The sequence below is a fragment of the Numenius arquata genome, chromosome W (genome assembly GCF_964106895.1).
Source record: "Numenius arquata chromosome W, bNumArq3.hap1.1, whole genome shotgun sequence".
NCBI lineage: Eukaryota > Metazoa > Chordata > Aves > Charadriiformes > Scolopacidae > Numenius > Numenius arquata.
In genome coordinates, this window is record NC_133615.1 from 3,374,360 (window position 1) to 3,390,757 (window position 16,398).

General features: G+C 47.6%; 1 protein-coding gene across 4 annotated transcripts in view; it reads right to left on the bottom strand.

Moving 5' to 3' along the window:
- LOC141476625 (CBP80/20-dependent translation initiation factor-like) overlaps positions 1-16,075 on the bottom strand; it is a 135,575-nt gene extending 119,500 nt beyond the window's left edge. For 2 of the 4 annotated variants that reach the window (XM_074165402.1, XM_074165401.1), the window contains exons 1-3: positions 15,884-16,063; positions 10,420-10,484; positions 4,127-4,133 (exon numbers count right to left, since the gene is read on the bottom strand). In XM_074165402.1, the coding sequence (XP_074021503.1) occupies positions 4,127-4,133; positions 10,420-10,484; positions 15,884-16,063 (252 nt within the window). Of the gene's footprint in view, positions 1-4,126; positions 4,134-10,400; positions 10,485-15,883 lie in introns of all 4 variants that reach the window. The other 2 variants (XM_074165403.1, XM_074165400.1) reach the window with 2 other exon arrangements.
- Between the last annotated feature and the right edge of the window lie 323 nt (positions 16,076-16,398).

Below are 16,398 nucleotides of genomic sequence, written 5' to 3' on the forward strand. Positions count from 1 at the left end.
ACAGCCAAGTCCAGGTCGCTAATTTGGGGGCACAGACCAGGCCTCACCTCCACCCCTGCCACCTGGGTTGGATGGGGCATGGAGACAGCTGCCCAGCAGACCCTAAGGTGATGCTACCTGGTGGTCCAGCATGGACCTTAGCACATGTGAAACATGAAAGTATTTACTTAACACAAGGGACTAAAAGCAAAATGCATCAGTACTGGTTTCTGCCTTTCTCCAGCTGCATGTTCTCCATCTTCAAACCCAGCAAGGCTCAAGCAAGCTCAAATATATTGTGGTTGCTGTAGCCTAAAATCATATTGACTTCAAAAAAGGACGTCAACTGGTCTTCAAGTTGTATATAGATGAAATTTGAGAGGTTGTGATTATTCCCATCACACGTTACAACCGCAGAAAGCAGCTTCTTCCCTCCTCATCACACTGTGACCTGAATTTTCCAATGGCTGAGAAAAACTGAGTGGCACAAAGTTTAGGGATTTGTTAAATTGGTGTGAAGAGAAACGAAATTTCATCGATGCTCCTTGGTAGACATGGGCAGGTGGCCACTTTGGGAAGCCTTGGGGAAGAGGCAAGTCTTGCAGGCATCCTGAGAAATCTTCATTTGACGTAGGAAAGATGGGCACCAACTGAAAAAGCGGTTGGGAGAAAGGAACCTTCAAAGGATTAATTACCAGTTGACTGTATCCTACACACTGAACATCTTGTTCATCCACATATGAAAATTTTTTCCCAAACACTACAGTGGGACCAAGTCATGCACTCTTCACTTTAAAAGAGACATTGAAAATAAACATCATCCCTTGGTTAAATTTGGTTGACCCAACTCTTGGTCATCGTTGCCTGTGGACAACCTGAGGTTATGCTAATTCCAGAAACGTGGCTGGCCACAACAAAACCCTTGTGAGAAACAGGGAGATTGGTACCATCATCAATGTCCAAACTCACCGAGACAAACCAGCAGATACGGCATGAACCAGCTAGCTAAAAATCACAGATACTCTTTTACTAGATCATAGAATGGTTTGGAAGGGACCTTAAGGATCATCCAGTTCCAACCGCCTGTCCTGGGCAGGGACACCTCCCACCAGACCAGGTTGCTCAAAGCCACCAGGGATGGGGCATCCACAGCTTCTCTGGGCAACCTGGGCCAGTGTCTTATCACCCTTACAGGAAAGATTAACTTGTCTCCTGGCTCTAACTCATGGCCTGAGGTCTCTTTTCTGTTCATGTTCCTTATCTTTATCACACCCTATTAATAAATATTTATATTTAAAACCAAATTATTTTAAAAATAAAATACGTTGAACCAAAAATTGTTGAAACTTCTGTTGAAGCTGAAACAGTTCAACCGAGTATGGACTAAATTCACTGACGTTCAAACTCACCAGCACAGTCAAGCTCAATATTTTACCTGAATTTCGGACTAATTGCCAAAGATGAACAACTTTTTACTGCTACCTTACTGAGGGGACTTCTCCGGAACTGAAATAGATCTACTAGAAACTCTCCAAGATGTTTCTGGTGGCTTTGTGTCCTCTAATAAAGCCCTTTTGTGCAAAAACGAACCCTCTCTGAAGACCCCCTTCCTGCAAGAGCAGGGAAGTTCACACCAAACTCATGGGTGATGATCGATGGCTGAGAATATGCAGGTAATGATCACTCCTTAATAAACAACCACCGAGCAACAAAAACTCTCCACCAGCATCATCACAAAAAACATTAAAACCTGATCCCAAATTCATACAGGTAGCTGGATCTCAGCAGAAAGCTGAGGTTTTGTGGTGGTGGGACACGGCGCTGCTCACCCTCCATCCCACAGCATGGCCACCTACATGTCTCCCCCATGGTGGTCTTCTGAAATTAATTCAACATGTTGCAGGAACAGATTTGTCCACAGCTTTACAAAAGCTGAACAAACAGTTGTAATGGCATGAAGTTCTCCATCCCTTGCCCTTGTCTCCTGTCAACCCAATCCCCCATCATCTAGATCCATTACTCAAAAGACCAATACTCTCCTAGTCTCTCCCAACATCCCAAACCATCCTTGAACTCTTCTTCCCAGCTCTTATTTAGGCTCCTCCACCTACCATTCATGGTCGACCCTCACCAGCAGGAGATGGGACCTCTGAGCCACACTTTGAGGCTTGGAGGAAAATGTCACCTCCTCCGGAGATTCATTCCCAGCCACTGCTTTCATCCCTGACAATCCTTCTGGCCACCAAAGCTCTACACCCTCTTGGGAACAGCAAGGCTTGTGCGCATTAACGCTGCCAGCCACCCTCCTTCGGAAACTAGCTGTCAAATCTAACATTTGCATTTTAATTAGCGATAATCATATGTTTCACTTACACTGCAATTTTCACCTTCGCAGCCAGCTCTTTGAGGCATGAACTAATTAATCCCGCTCCCTTTGCCAGCTTCAAGAGTTAATATTTTCTGCTGCTTCAGTGCAAGTTTGAAAATCCCATTTGCAGAAAAAGGAGATAACTCGCCAGAATCACAAAATGGTTCAGGTTGGAAGGGACCTTAAGGATCATCGAGTTCCAACCCTCTGTCACGGGCAGGGACACCTCCCACCAGACCAGGTTGATCAAAGCCCCCTCCAACCTGGCCTTGAACACCTCCAGGGATGGGGCAGCCACAGCTTCTCTGGGCAACCTGGGCCAGGCTCTCACCACCCTCACAGCAAAGAAGTTCTTCCCCAGATCTCATCTCAATCTCCCCTCTTTCAGTTTAAAACCCTTCCCCCTCCTTCTATGGCTCCCCTCCCTGATCAAGAGTCCCTCCCCAGCTTTCCTGGAGCCCCTTGAGGGACTGGAAGGGGCTCTAAGGTCTCCCTGGAGCCTTCTCTTCTCCAAGCTGAACCCCCCCAACTCTCTCCGAGCTGAACCCCCCAACTCTGGTTGCCCTCAGTGACTATAAGTATGGGTGAAGTTGGCTATGTTGGTAGAGGTGTAGACCAACCATGTCAATACCACAAGCTTTAAGCGGCCCAAAGACACCAGTGGTCGCTTGATGGGATTCATGTTCAATTTTATGTAAAAATCTCAATATTCGGTGTACAGTCTAGGGTGGGCCAGAGAAAAAGGAAAAACAACAGAAAGCTAGAGGACTTCTCAGGACACAAAAGCCTCTCTGATTTCCACCAGCATTAACAATGGTCTCACCACTGCACCTACAAGGAGCTCCCTAGGCCAAGTTGTGGAGTTTCCTTCAAATTACTCCCAAATTTTGAGTGTTAAATCCTGGTCAGAACAGGAGAAGGTCCTTTTGGAGGTTTTTGTTCTCTGCAGGAGAGGTTTTCACACACCCACTTTGTGCTGCAGCTAAATCTTCCAGTTATGCAGAATTTTGACACGGGATTCCAAGTATCTCCATGCTCTTCTAGATCTATTCAAGAACAAGCACTTCAATTTTTCTATGGAAAAATCAGGATTTAATTATTTTAATAATTTAAAATGCACCTTTTAAGAAAAAAACATATGCATTTTAGGAGGGATAAATGTCCAGCTTCTTTCTTCACAATGTATTGCATAAAGCTATGAAAAAAACAGAAAACTTACCCTTGGAACTAGATGACCTTTAAGGTCCCTTCCAACTCTAACAATTCTATGATTCTATTAAAATATCATGCAGAAAAACAAATAACTTTAGCTCTGCTCCTTCCCTCCCCAGGTCCATGTCCACCTTCCCCAGCCCTCTCCAATCTGGTACAGTACCTGCTCAGTGCTTTGGTAAAGGCACAGCTGAAGGGTCACCAAACATTACTTGGAGCTCTTCTCCCACCCCAGGAAAAGTAAGGTTCCACCTATGCCTGGGCCACAATACAGGACCAAAGGACCTGATGGGCCTGGAAGCTGGAGGTTAAGCCCATGAGATCTTTCTGGACTTCCCAGGAAAAGGCCAAGGCTGTGTGGTTGTGTTCCTCCTGGACAACATCAGAAGAAACCTGTGAGCCAAGGATGTGCTAGACAGTTCGTTTACACATAAGGATGAAGACGAAGAACACTGAGAGCACTCAAAATGACACTGAGAACTTCAGTTGTGCCATAGAAACCCAGCAGCAAGCCCCTGCCCAGGCCTTGAAGGAAAGGGCTTACGTCATCCCTTTCCTGCCAAGAACTTGTTGACTTATTCAACCAAGTCTGGAAGAAGAATGGAGACCTCAAAGGTAACTTGGCTACCTCAAGTTTCACAAAACTGGAGCGTGGGAAGCTCTCCTTTCAGTGGACAGACTGGCATCACAATGTTCTCTCCACACAAATGGAAACTGATGGTGATGAGACCTCCTCCCATGTGAGTCACTAGTGACACCAGGCCTAGAAGACACCTTCCTCCATCCTCAGTAAACAGCAGCAGTTCTTCTAAATCAGGCAGCAAAGCAGTGAAGCATTTCGCTCCCAGGTCTTCAGACCCTCAAGAGGTGGCTGCTTCACAAGGGGTGCTGCTTCTTCATGAGGCGTATCCCAAACAGAAGTCCCAGAGAAAGTTAAACCCATACATTAGCTAAAGGACTTGATTTCTTTCCCAGCAGTTCTCTCCAACCACAACTGAACAGGGCTGCATTCACTACACGGAGGGAGTGTCACCCAGCAATTACAGGCAGAAAACCATTAAGCAACTGGTATTTTCAGAGTTGGTCTTTGATCATGGGCAGGTCACCTCAGTTAAAGATTTAAGTTCTTCCTCCATCAGGTAGGGCTACACCAACCTGTATTCACTGGCAAAGCCTCAAAGTAACTCCCTCTCTTTTGCTTTCTCTTTTGGAAATGAGACAACGGTGACTGTAGCATCTGCCAGCACCCATTCGTCCCGACAGGTCTTCAGCGTGGTGGCCAACCTCAACCAAATTCAGTGTAGAAACCATGACACAAGTGGGTTGGTGAGATGGAAAACCCCAACTTGCCCCCAGGATCATCCCTCGCCTTTTGCTGAGCAAGAAAAATCACTGCGCTTCAGATCCAGACCCAAGGACGGGCAACTGAAGCCAGACACGGGTTGTCTAATCAGCATGGGGAAACGAATTACACCTTTAGTGGAGACATCCTTCCGGTCTCTTCTCAAGCAGTGTCCACCCACTCTCCAGCACTGATCTGGTCAGCCAAGGATTTGGGCATTACACGCTGCCTGCTGATGTCAGCGGATTTAAGCTGGTAAGCGGACAACTTCACCGCCAACTCAAGAAGTCTACATGACGGTCACAGGAGCCTGAGTCCAACTCTGGCCCTAGTGACGTGGCCACCACCTCAGACCATGATCCTTTCCCGTCGCCCTCCACAGCATCCATTGGGGAGGATTTCCTTGTGTTTGACCCCAGGGGGTCCAATAGCAGTGATGCCAGCAAAAAAAAATTCTCTGGAACGGCAAGAGAAATCTGCACTAATGCTCTGTTTTTGGCGCTTTCTGTAAAATTCAGGTTTATTGCGCTTTGAAATCTGCTCTTCTCCAAGAGACAGCCTTTACACGTCGCCCCATCCCTACGTTGCCTTTGCTTTGGCAACGTACCAGCTTTTCCAGCCATGACTTCAAAGGGTTGGAAGCCTAGTGCTCAGCATCAGAGAGGGGTTTGAGGTTCAGGTGAGAAACATGAAAGCAGGACCTGAGAGTTTTGAGTGGATCTGCTCTGATCCCACCCCACTCACAGCAGTCATAGAATCATGGGATGGTTTGGCTTGGAAGGGACCTTAAAGATCATCAAGTTCCAACCTCCCTGCTATGGGCACGGACACCTCCCACTAGATCAGGTTGCTCAAAGCCCTGTGCAGCCCGATCTTGAGTCAAAGACACCTGCCCAGATGCAGGCAGGTCAGATGTCCTCTGCCTACAGCCTGAGTTCACACAACCAGAAGCATCTCCTGCCTGGGAACATTTTGGCACTAGCACAGCACTGTGGTTCTTTGAGTCATGGAGACGCAGAACATAGTTTCAGGTGATATTAGCTTTGATTTTGTGGGAACTTCTCACGGTTTCCTCACCAGCAAGGCTTGGGTTCAGACATCCTTTGGCAGGAGGTGCCAGGCTTGGTGACAATGGCACACCCTCCCTGCAAAGGCCCCTATATCTCCACGATGTTGAACAGCATGGGACACTCGACATCTTACACTGTTAACTTGCCAGTGCAGCCCTTGGGATGCTCTTGACCCTGGCCATCTAGTCCTCTCCAATCATTGCCCAAGAGTGGAAACCCACCACAGGTGTACTGCTGTTTCTACTAGCTTAATGGGAAGGCAAACCAAGTCATCTCCTCCACCACCAGCTCCTCGTGGATGACAGCAGAAGGGTGGTACTACCAGGGTGTAGGAAAATCCAGATGCGATCCACACACCCTCCCTGCTCCTTCAGTGCTCAGGAGATAAGGCAACATGACCATCAACTGGAGAAACATCTGAGGTCCCAACCATGCAACAGGCACAAGAAAAATATGTGCTTCTTGGAGGAGATCCAGAGGAGGCCATGGAGATGCTACGAGGGCTGGAGCCCCTCTGCTGTGAGGACAGGCTGAGAGAGTTGGGATTGTTCAGCCTGGAGAAGAGAAGGCTCCAGGGAGACCTTAGAGCCCCTTCCGGTACCTGAAGGGGGCCTACAAGAGATGGGGAGGGACTCTCGATCAGGGAGGGGAGCCATAGGACGAGGGGGAACGATTTCAAACTGAAAGAGGAGAGATTGAGATGAGATCTGGGGAAGAACTTCTTTGCTGTGAGGGTGGTGAGACCCTGGCCCAGGTTGCCCAGAGAAGCTGTGGCTGCCCCATCCCTGGAGGGGTTCAAGGCCAGGCTGGAGGGGGCTTTGAGCAACCTGGTCTGGTGGGAGGTGTCCCTGCCCAGGGCAGGGGGTTGGAACTGGATGGTCTTTAAGGTCCCTTCCAACCCAAACCATTCTATGATTCCAAGTCCCTGATGCAGCCGGTGGGACATGGACACACACGCAAATAAGCAGTCAAATCAATTGCAGTCCCATTTGCTGCCAACAACGCAGGCTTTTGCTTGGTGACGATGGGTAACAGCCAGCCACCACGGGGGAAGGGATGGACTTGGCCAGGAAGAAGGATTTTCAACTCGCTCTCCCCCACCGCCTGGAGAAATAGGACAAACCCGCACAGTCACTCTGGATTTTTTTAATGCCCTTTCCATAAGGGGAGCTTGGGATGGAGCTTCTGCCAGGCCTTTAGTGTACCAAGAGCTCCGCTGGCTCTCGAAACACGTACCATACCAGAAGTCTCTCACTTAATGAATTGCTCTTAGAAATATATCAAAGAGCTTCCTACTTCCAACAGCCTCACAAGGGGAATGCAAATAAAGTATTATATAAAATCTTCCCACTGGGTCTTTTGAGAAAAAAAATAAATAAATTAAATCCAAACATAGAAAGATTTAAAATGATTCCATTATCGAAATTCTCCTCATTTATAGAGGCAATAAGGTGCTCAGATAGTATCTTGTGTACGTCGATGGAGTGGTCTTCACACACCAGAGGCTCAGCCGGTGCTAGAAGACCTTCTGGGGGGTATCGCTCAAATGCAGGGGGGGCTTAACGGGGCACGGCAGCGAACAAAAGCGTTCGCGGTAGGAAACAAGGAGAATTATAGATGAGCTCAATGTAATTAGGAGGCCGGGATTTTTCTCAGAGCACCAGGAGTTCAGGAAATGTGTCCCACGAGACCCTCCACATCTTCTCACAGCCACGTGCCCAGAGAATTGGCAAAACCAGAGTAAAAGGTTTCCAGGAGAAATCTCCATTTTTTTTTTTCTCCGTCATCTGGGATGCGCAGTGCCATCCTACAGGCACTGACCCCCATACAGTCTCCCACAGCTGCTAATTGCAGATGTCTCATCAAGGAGTGTAAGAGCAGGGCAAGTACAGGGTGGTCTTTCCCAGAGATACCCGGCAACGTCGGAAAAACAGCAATTCAGGAATTTCCTGGACAGCAGGTTGCATAAAGACACCTTATATTTACCCTTAAATTTACACTATCCAGGAATCGCTCTCAGCCCCACACTTATACGACGTCTTGTGGATGCTTACATACACACATATTATATATAAATGCCTATATAAACACATAATACACCTATTAAAAAAAAAAAAAAATCTTTATTTTTTTTTGGCTGGATCCTACAGCCAAGAACTTCAAAGGCATCAGGTACTTGGGAATGCAGAGGGGGATTTTCAGGTGTGGGAAAGTCAGCTTCAATCTGGGCTCCCCTACAACCTTGAAGAAACCAATTATTTTTGAAAAGGTGGCCCTGAACTACTCTGCCTTCGCAGAAAAGGAACCAGATGCCGAATATATTTTCCAGGACTAACCTGGAATTTCCATAGAAATGCCCTTTCTGATTTTGAGGTTCGAACTGCGTGAGGCGTATCATGGTGACTGATACATAAACTACATTTTCACGGTAGCTGAAGTCAGCAGAAATCTCACATCCAAGCATTTTTCAATTCCACAACCAGCAAGGCAGAAATCTCAGCTGGAAATAAAACAGGAGAAACAGGAATTCGATTTTTCCAACCAAACCCCTCAAAATCCATACAAAATTGCACCAAAAATAAAACCCAACCCCCGGCAACATCCCTTGGGAAATAATTAGCCGGCTTTTTCCTTAGCAGGTTTGAAGAGGGGATTGATAATTTACAGGCAAGACAAACACCTTATTTATTTATTTATTTATTAATTAATGTTTAAAGCTACTAGTGAAAAATCAACAGCCAGAAACGGTAATAAACTGAGCCCCTAATTCTCACCAGCAGCGTTTCACTCATATATCAGTAAAAGCAAGAGAAACGCTTGCTTGGACAGAAGAACAATAGCTCGCAGCTCCTCTTTGGTGCCAAGGAAAATTTGTTACTCGCTGTTAAAGGAAGCCCAACACGGAGAGGGATAATTATTAGCTCGGCTGCAGGCTGGGAGAGAGCCCAAACGCAGGGAAAACAGCTTTGGGCATCGGCGAATGTTATTTGTACATAGAAAACAAGCTCCGTGCTGGTGGAGATCAAACAGGTTTAATTCCCAGGGAAAAAACAAAAAAAAAAAACCAAGAAAAAAACCCCTGTAAATTGAAACAAAAGAGAACACGGCACCAGGCAGATGGAAGATGTCAGGGCTGCGCTGATTTGAGTCGGGAAAGCATCACTCATGTGTGATTCCTCCATCCTCCCGTGATACCCACCAGAGACATCAGCTGAGCCCTTGGGGGAAGAGCCAGGGACCTTCTGCCCCAAAGAAAAAGGATCTGGTCCTGCTAAAAACCCCAAGCGACCCAAGGAGGCTCGATGGAAACGTCCAGCCTCCCAGTTGAATTTCAAGCAGCTGTGATGGTGGTGGGATGGAGCCCAGCCGGGGTTTTGCTGTTGAATATTTCAGAGCAGATCAAAGCTATCATAAATTAAATCCACAATGCCGTCTGCTACCTTCAGAGGTTCATCTGAAGGAGCGCCTCCCTACACCACCTTCCTACACAACAAGACCTTGCCTTTGTTCTGTGCTGGTGTTTGTATAGATGGTCCCAGCATCCTTACAAATACACACTGCTCAGATGGGCACGGCCTCTTGGACCACCCTACAAGGGGCTCCCAGACTTCTCATGGATCCCACACGTGGGACTGAAGCCTGGAGGACCTCAAGCAGCGCAAGAGCACCAAAACCACCAGCCTGAAGCCCCTTCTCCAGGTGGGACATCCATCAGCCCCAGTAACTGCTAATGCCACTTCGGTCTCATAACTCCTTGAGCAACTGCTGCTCTTACAAACTTGATGGTCCCATGGTGGCACAGCAGCTCCTCAACCAGGTGAGAACAGTCAAACCCATGTCTCTGTCCTTGCCAACCCTCTCCCATGCCAGTGTTCACACAGAGGAGGGACAGCCACCTCCAACAATGCCAGCAGCGCTTGGTAAATACACTTCATTGGTGCTCACACCACAGACAACCACCAAAACCGACTCACACCTGGCTTCTGTCATTGCAAACCCAACACAGGCTCTCAGCATGTGCAATTTTGGTTCTTCTCCCACTTCTCCTCTTCCCTGCAACACCATCCTCGTGCTGCAGCACAAAACCATGAAGCGCAGCTACACAAAGCTCCCTCATCCCAGCTACATCCCATACTTCCAAAGTCAGCTTTGATGCTCCAAATAGGTGGCAATAAGAAGTTCTTCAGGAATAAATTGGACACTCCACATTCCCTCCCCTTCCCTCCCGCCTTTATCGCAGGTCGGGATGTTGCGCATCTCCCATGGTTTTGGCGGGAGTGAGCTTTCAGATGCTGAGAAGAGGGAGAGGGCATCTCCCCTTCCATGGGAGAGGAAAGCTGGCAGCACGGGCGGGCTCCACGCTGCCAGATGAGGCAGAACAAGAAGAAAAGCAAAAGTTTGTTGAGGAAGAGCTAAACGCAACCCCTACCTGATTGTGTTCGTGAGACGACGAGCCCTTCCCTCGGGATGGGGAACAGCTGCCGTCAAGCTGCTCGCTACAATCCGCCGTCCACTGTAAAAAGGATAAAAAAAAAAAAAAAAAAGGGGATTGTGTAAAATAATAGCCAGGCTGGGAAAAAAACGCTGTGTCAGTCCACAGCACGCAGCAAACACCCTCCGGCTGTGGGCATCGCTGTACACGTGCCGCCTCCCCCTTATCGAGGATGATCCCAAAGGCTTTGGCTCGGAAATGCTCCACCCGCCGACACTGAGCAGAGGGAAGATGCGGGAACAATTGCAGGAAGGCACCTGAAATGATGCTTTGCCATAAAAACCACCCCCAGTATTTCCTTGCAGACTCCAGCGGTGTTCGGTATCCCAGGCGTGTGGCAGGCAGCAGGACAGCTTGACTTGATTACACTTTTCCATGGAAAGTTGGGAATTTTCTGCTTTTCCCAACTCTGTTTGCTTCAGGGACAGATATGAGTCCTGAGCTGCCAAAAATCTGTGGTTTTATTTTAAACCAAGCAGAAAACAGAGCTCAAAGCTGCAGGTTTGGCCGTTGCCATATGTTGCAGCTGTGAAACGCAGCCTGGATGGCAGCCCCACTGTCACACCAGCTTCTCCCCATGGTGAAGGACGTGGGCACTGGGGGACCTCCCAGTAACAGAGGGAGGACGGCAGGGTAGCAGAGGCCAGAGCAGAGCAGCTCTGGAATATGACCTGCTGGTTCCCCCAAGGTTTGACAGCAAGGTGTATCCACCAAAATAATTCAATTTGGGGTCTTTTCCCCCCAATGAAATGAAGGGTTGCATCGTAGTGGGGAAAAAAATAAAATAAAAATAATCAAGCAAACAAACATAAATGATAATCCTAAAGTCATTTTGTTGTCCCTCCCCCAAAGTTGAGACTGAACCTTGGTGACCTGTTCCATTTTTGAGGTCTTTCATCCCGGAAGCATCTGGCTGCTCCAGAAATCCCTTGGATGCCATCACCAAGGCTGATGCCCCAACAAAACATACAAACAGCAACTACCTGAGACCTTCTTGACCTTCCTCACAAATAAGAGGAAGAGCCACCACTAGAACTGCTCACCATCCCTGCACAGCTCTGCCCTCACGGGAGAGCCCATGGTAGCTCAACCAGATGGAAAACAGCAGCCTCACCTTTAATGAGCTCTTTAACGAGCTGCCCATCGCTCTCCTGCCACCTCTGCTGACCTACCTGGAGAAGCTCATGATGCTACCACCCTCGAGAGCCTTCTGCTAGACCTATGCATATCTCCTTTAACAATTTTGAGTGCAACCACGTGCCTGGAAAGTTCTCTCAAGCTACAGCTCACCCATTATTATGTCCACAGCTGAAAGAAAACGGCATTTTCCCTGTGACTTTCCTCTTTTTTTTCTGGTGGGAGCAAGGCTGGAGACACTCCCACGATGGAAATGTCCACACTCTGGGATTCTCTAGACTGGAGATGGATTCAGCTCCCCTGCAAGTGGTGTGGAGCATGGAGGAGCGTACAATGTGCCCGCCCTTCCTTCCCCCTGCAAGAACAGCAGTTATTTGGGGCTGTTCTAGGGGAGGTGCCCCTGCCCATGGCAGGGGGGTTGGAACTCGATGATCTTTAAGGTCCCTTCCAACTCTAACCATTCTATGATTCTACGATATGGTACCTTCCGAGCATCTCACACACGTGGGTGAGAGGATTTATCCTCTCTCAGGCAGGGAAAACATTATTACAGCCACAAGGAAACGAACTGCAGAGAGATTAAGGAACTTGCCCAGCACTAAAGATTAAGTTGCTGGCAAAACCTTGCAGTTAAAACCAATTTTCTTAGTCTCAGTCCAGTGCCTTCCCCCTAAACCCACCCTTTTTCCTCCAGCTCTCATTAAGAGGGAACACGTCACCTTCCATCAGGCTGGCTTCCACCAGGGTTACTCCAGCGAGCTGCAGGATGTGTGCATGTTTATTCCTTGCTTTGATAAGAATTGATCAGGAAGAGAAAATCAGAAAGAAAAATTCCTGATTATTTCTTATAAAAATCTCACAGAATGGTTTGGGTTGGAAGGGACCTTAAAGATCATCCAGTTCCAAACCCCCCTGCCATGGGCAGGGACACCTCCCACCAGACCAGGTTGATCAAAGCCCCCTCCAACCTGGCCTTGAACCCCTCCAGGGATGGGGCAGCCACAGCTTCTCTGGGCAACCTGGGCCAGGGTCTCACCACCCTCACAGCAAAGAATTTCTTCCCCAGATCTCATCTCAATCTCCAGTTTAAAATGAAGGTATGAAGCGGGAAAACTAGTATCTTTGGGAGACAACAGATAATTCCTTCCTAACGCATCCCTGAAGACATGGCTCCATAAAAGCAGGTGACCTATGAAAAAGCCCATCCTCACTTCTTGTCCCATATTTAGCCCTAAAAACATGAAACACTGCATTTTGCTGGAGTTTCAGAGAGAAATCCTTATTAAACTTATACACCGATGGTCTGGGATACAACCACATTTAGTTGCTTAATTTGAGACGCCACTAAAAGGGGTCTAATTAAAAGATTCAACATTCAGGTCTTCTGTTATTATTAATTTTTCTTTTAAAATAAAATCTGACCGTCTTTAAAGGCAGCGTTCCCAGAACTGACGTTAAAAACCCAGCAGGTCCTTTTTTTTTTTTTTTTTTTCCAGGGTAGGCCAGGGATGAGGAAAGCTAAAATCCCATTTCCACAACTGGAAGATGGATTTGGTTGTTGCAACTAAGGATCTTAATGCAAAAATTGTACACGGGGCTGCCACCAGAATTAGCAGCTTTTGTCCTGAGGATGGGCAGAGGCGTGGACAGGCTCCAAGTGGTTGTAAAACTTTGACTCATAATTTATTTCTAATTCAATAGTATTTCTAAACTTGGCACGTTAAATAAAGCAGCACTTGCTGGTTTCACCTGAAGCCCCTCCAAAGCGTCACTTCAAATACAGCCATTTTCCAGCCTTAGGTTAAAAAAAAAATGCACTATAAAGTACTTTAAATCACTTGATTTTTAAATTTAGTTTCTCCCACTTCTAACAGCTTTAATCCTCAAATTGTAAAACACCTCTTCAGCAAAATCTGTTCTTAAAAAGATTCCTTTGATTGGTAATTTCTTTACACTGAGCTAATGTATGAAGGGTGCAAAGCTCTGGATTGGATCCTCAGCTCCAGCAAACCTGCACAGCTCAGATAAATCAGATAAAACCAGCTGATATCAGGTAAGGATGGGATCCTTCATATATAGAATCACAGAACAGTTTGGGTTGGAAGGAACCTTAAAGACCATCCAGTTCCAACCCCCTGCCATGGGCAGGGACACCTCCCACTAGACCAGGTTGCTCAAAGCCCCCTCCAACCTGGCCTTGAACCCCTCCAGGGATGGGGCAACCACAGCTTCTCTGGGCAACCTGGGCCAGGGTCTCACCACCCTCACAGCAAAGAATTTCTTCCTTATGTCCAGTCTAAATCTGCTCTTTTTCAGTTTAAAACCATTGCCCCTTGTCCTGTCACTCCAGGCCTTGGTAAAAAGTCTGCCCCCATCTTTCTTCTAAGCCCCCTTTGTATCCTGAAAGACTGCAATAAGGTCTCCCTGGAGCCTTCTCTTCTCCAGGCTGAACAACCTCAACTCTCTCAGCCTTCATAGCAGAGGTTCTCCAGCCCTCTGACCATTTCTATGGCCCCCTCTGGACCCTCTCCAACAGGTCCCTGTCTTTCTTGATTGAAGTTGCACACAGTACTCCAGGTGGGGTCTCTGGGAGTGGAGAAGAACCACCTTCCTTGACGTGCTGGCCACGCTTCCTGTGATACAACCCAGGATACACTTGGCTTTCTGGGCTGCAAGCGCACACTGCCAGCTCATGCCTAATTTGTCACCCACCGGTGTCCCCAGGTCCTTTTTTGCGGGGCTGCTCTCAACTCATCCATCCCCAAGTCTGCAATGCTACGGGGGATTTCCCCAACCCAGGTGTAGGACCTTGCACTTGGCCTTGTTGAACTTCATGAGGTTCACATGGGAGAGCAAACTCCTTTCTGCTGGACTTGGGGACATTGGCTTTTGCACGCTGAGGTGCATGGGGTAGGGGATGGGAGAAGGTGGCACCTCTGGAACCCGCCCTCGCTACCCCAACCACTCCTCTCAATTTAAAGGCAAAACAAAGCCCTAGGGAGGCAGGGCCTCATTTGTAAGCAATTAATAAACTTGAGCATGAAATGAGAGACAAAACAACCTGCAACAAAACTCTGCGTTGGTGGAGGACGTCATGGGTCCTGAACAAACCCTGCCTGGACTCTGCCCTTCTCCCCATCATCGTACCTCCAGCTTGGCTTTGCCACACAATCTCGTTAGCAGTTAAGCTAATGTTAAGGCTTAATGAGAAGTGTTTTGGGGATCTCTGCTCAGGATCAGTCTCCCTTGCACCTCACATAAAGAGATGTAGACCCAAATCAGACCAGCAGACCCCTCCAACAGCTCAAACACATCTCAGCTCTCCAACAACTTCAGTATCCTTACTCTTATGACCCTTCAGTCTTATTATTCGTATTTTGCCCTCAGAACCAGCATGTAAGTGGTCTCTAACCTAAATATTTTATCCCACAGGGAGCCCTGCAGGGTTGGAAAGCACCTCTGTCACAGATGGAGGATCACAGCAGCTTTACAAGCCCAAGATCACCACTCCCTGCACCATGGGCTCCTTATTCCTTCAACAGTTCACGCCTTCAGTACGAATCTGCCACACCATGGCACCAGAATACAAATTATTTCCCTCCAAAACCAACAACAACAGTTTGGGAGGTTTTGTTTCTCCTTGTGTTGGACCTAAACTTGCCATTTTTGGAACAAACCTAACTAGGACCGTGTCATTCCTAATGACACCACCAAACCACGTCCTCTGAAATACAGCCATCTCCTTCCCTGACAAAACAACCATGAAACAAGTAACCAAGTTATTACACATATTAAAATGCCCACAAGAACCACACTTCTGGGGCTTTTGATTGACCTTCTGGTCTTGGTTGTTGCATGGACACCACTGTGCATACGGACAGGAGCACCTCTCACTACTGAGCATCCCCCCAACTGCAGCCCCAGCAGCTCTTCCCTATCCCTCCAGGATTTTTCCACCCCGCCGAAGCAGCATGCTGTTTGGGATGGAGAGGGACACGCTTAATTAATAAATAAAATGTCCTTCATTTATAAATGGGAACCTTGGAAAAGTCAAAAAGCTTCAGGGCACGCACCTTGAGACCATGGAAAAACAAAACCCAGTTGGGTGGAAACCTCAGATCCAGCTGAACAAGCAAGATGCCCCAAATTCAGGTTTTTATTATGTCTTGCTTTACACCGCTTAAAAAGGTGTTTCAACTGGACATGCATCCCCAACCCAGGTGACAAGCCACCAGCGGTGTCCCCCAGGCCCTCTCCCACCCCACACTGTGCTCACTGCCCACCTGGGAGATGTGGGACTGCGTCTTCTCGCTCTCGCCGTCCCCCTCCGTTTTATCGGTCAGGAGTCCCTGGACCTGATACTCCAGGACGTAGCTGTCGATGAAACGCTCCAGCTCCTCTATCTCCTGAGAGCGGCTGCTCCCTGCCTCCGAGGAGGCCGATGCCACCGACGAGTTCTCCATCCCTTCAGGAGAGACGCCGAGAACGGAGGGGGCCTGAGAAAGTAAAATAAAAAAAAAAAAAAAGGCAAGAAATGATTTACCAGTAATTATTAAAAAAATTTAAACAACAGTAACCAAGGGTTATCAGCTACTGCAGGCAGGATACTTTTGCTGTACATCCAATAATATTTATAATAATCTTAGGTGGTCACATTTCGAGTTTCCATGTGTGCACAAACTAAATGGTTGGACTTGATGATCTTAAAGGTCCCTTCCAAGCTAGATGATTCTACGATTTTATGAAAAAGAAAAAATCCCATTTCTCTGATATTCCTACATATAAAAACAACAACAGA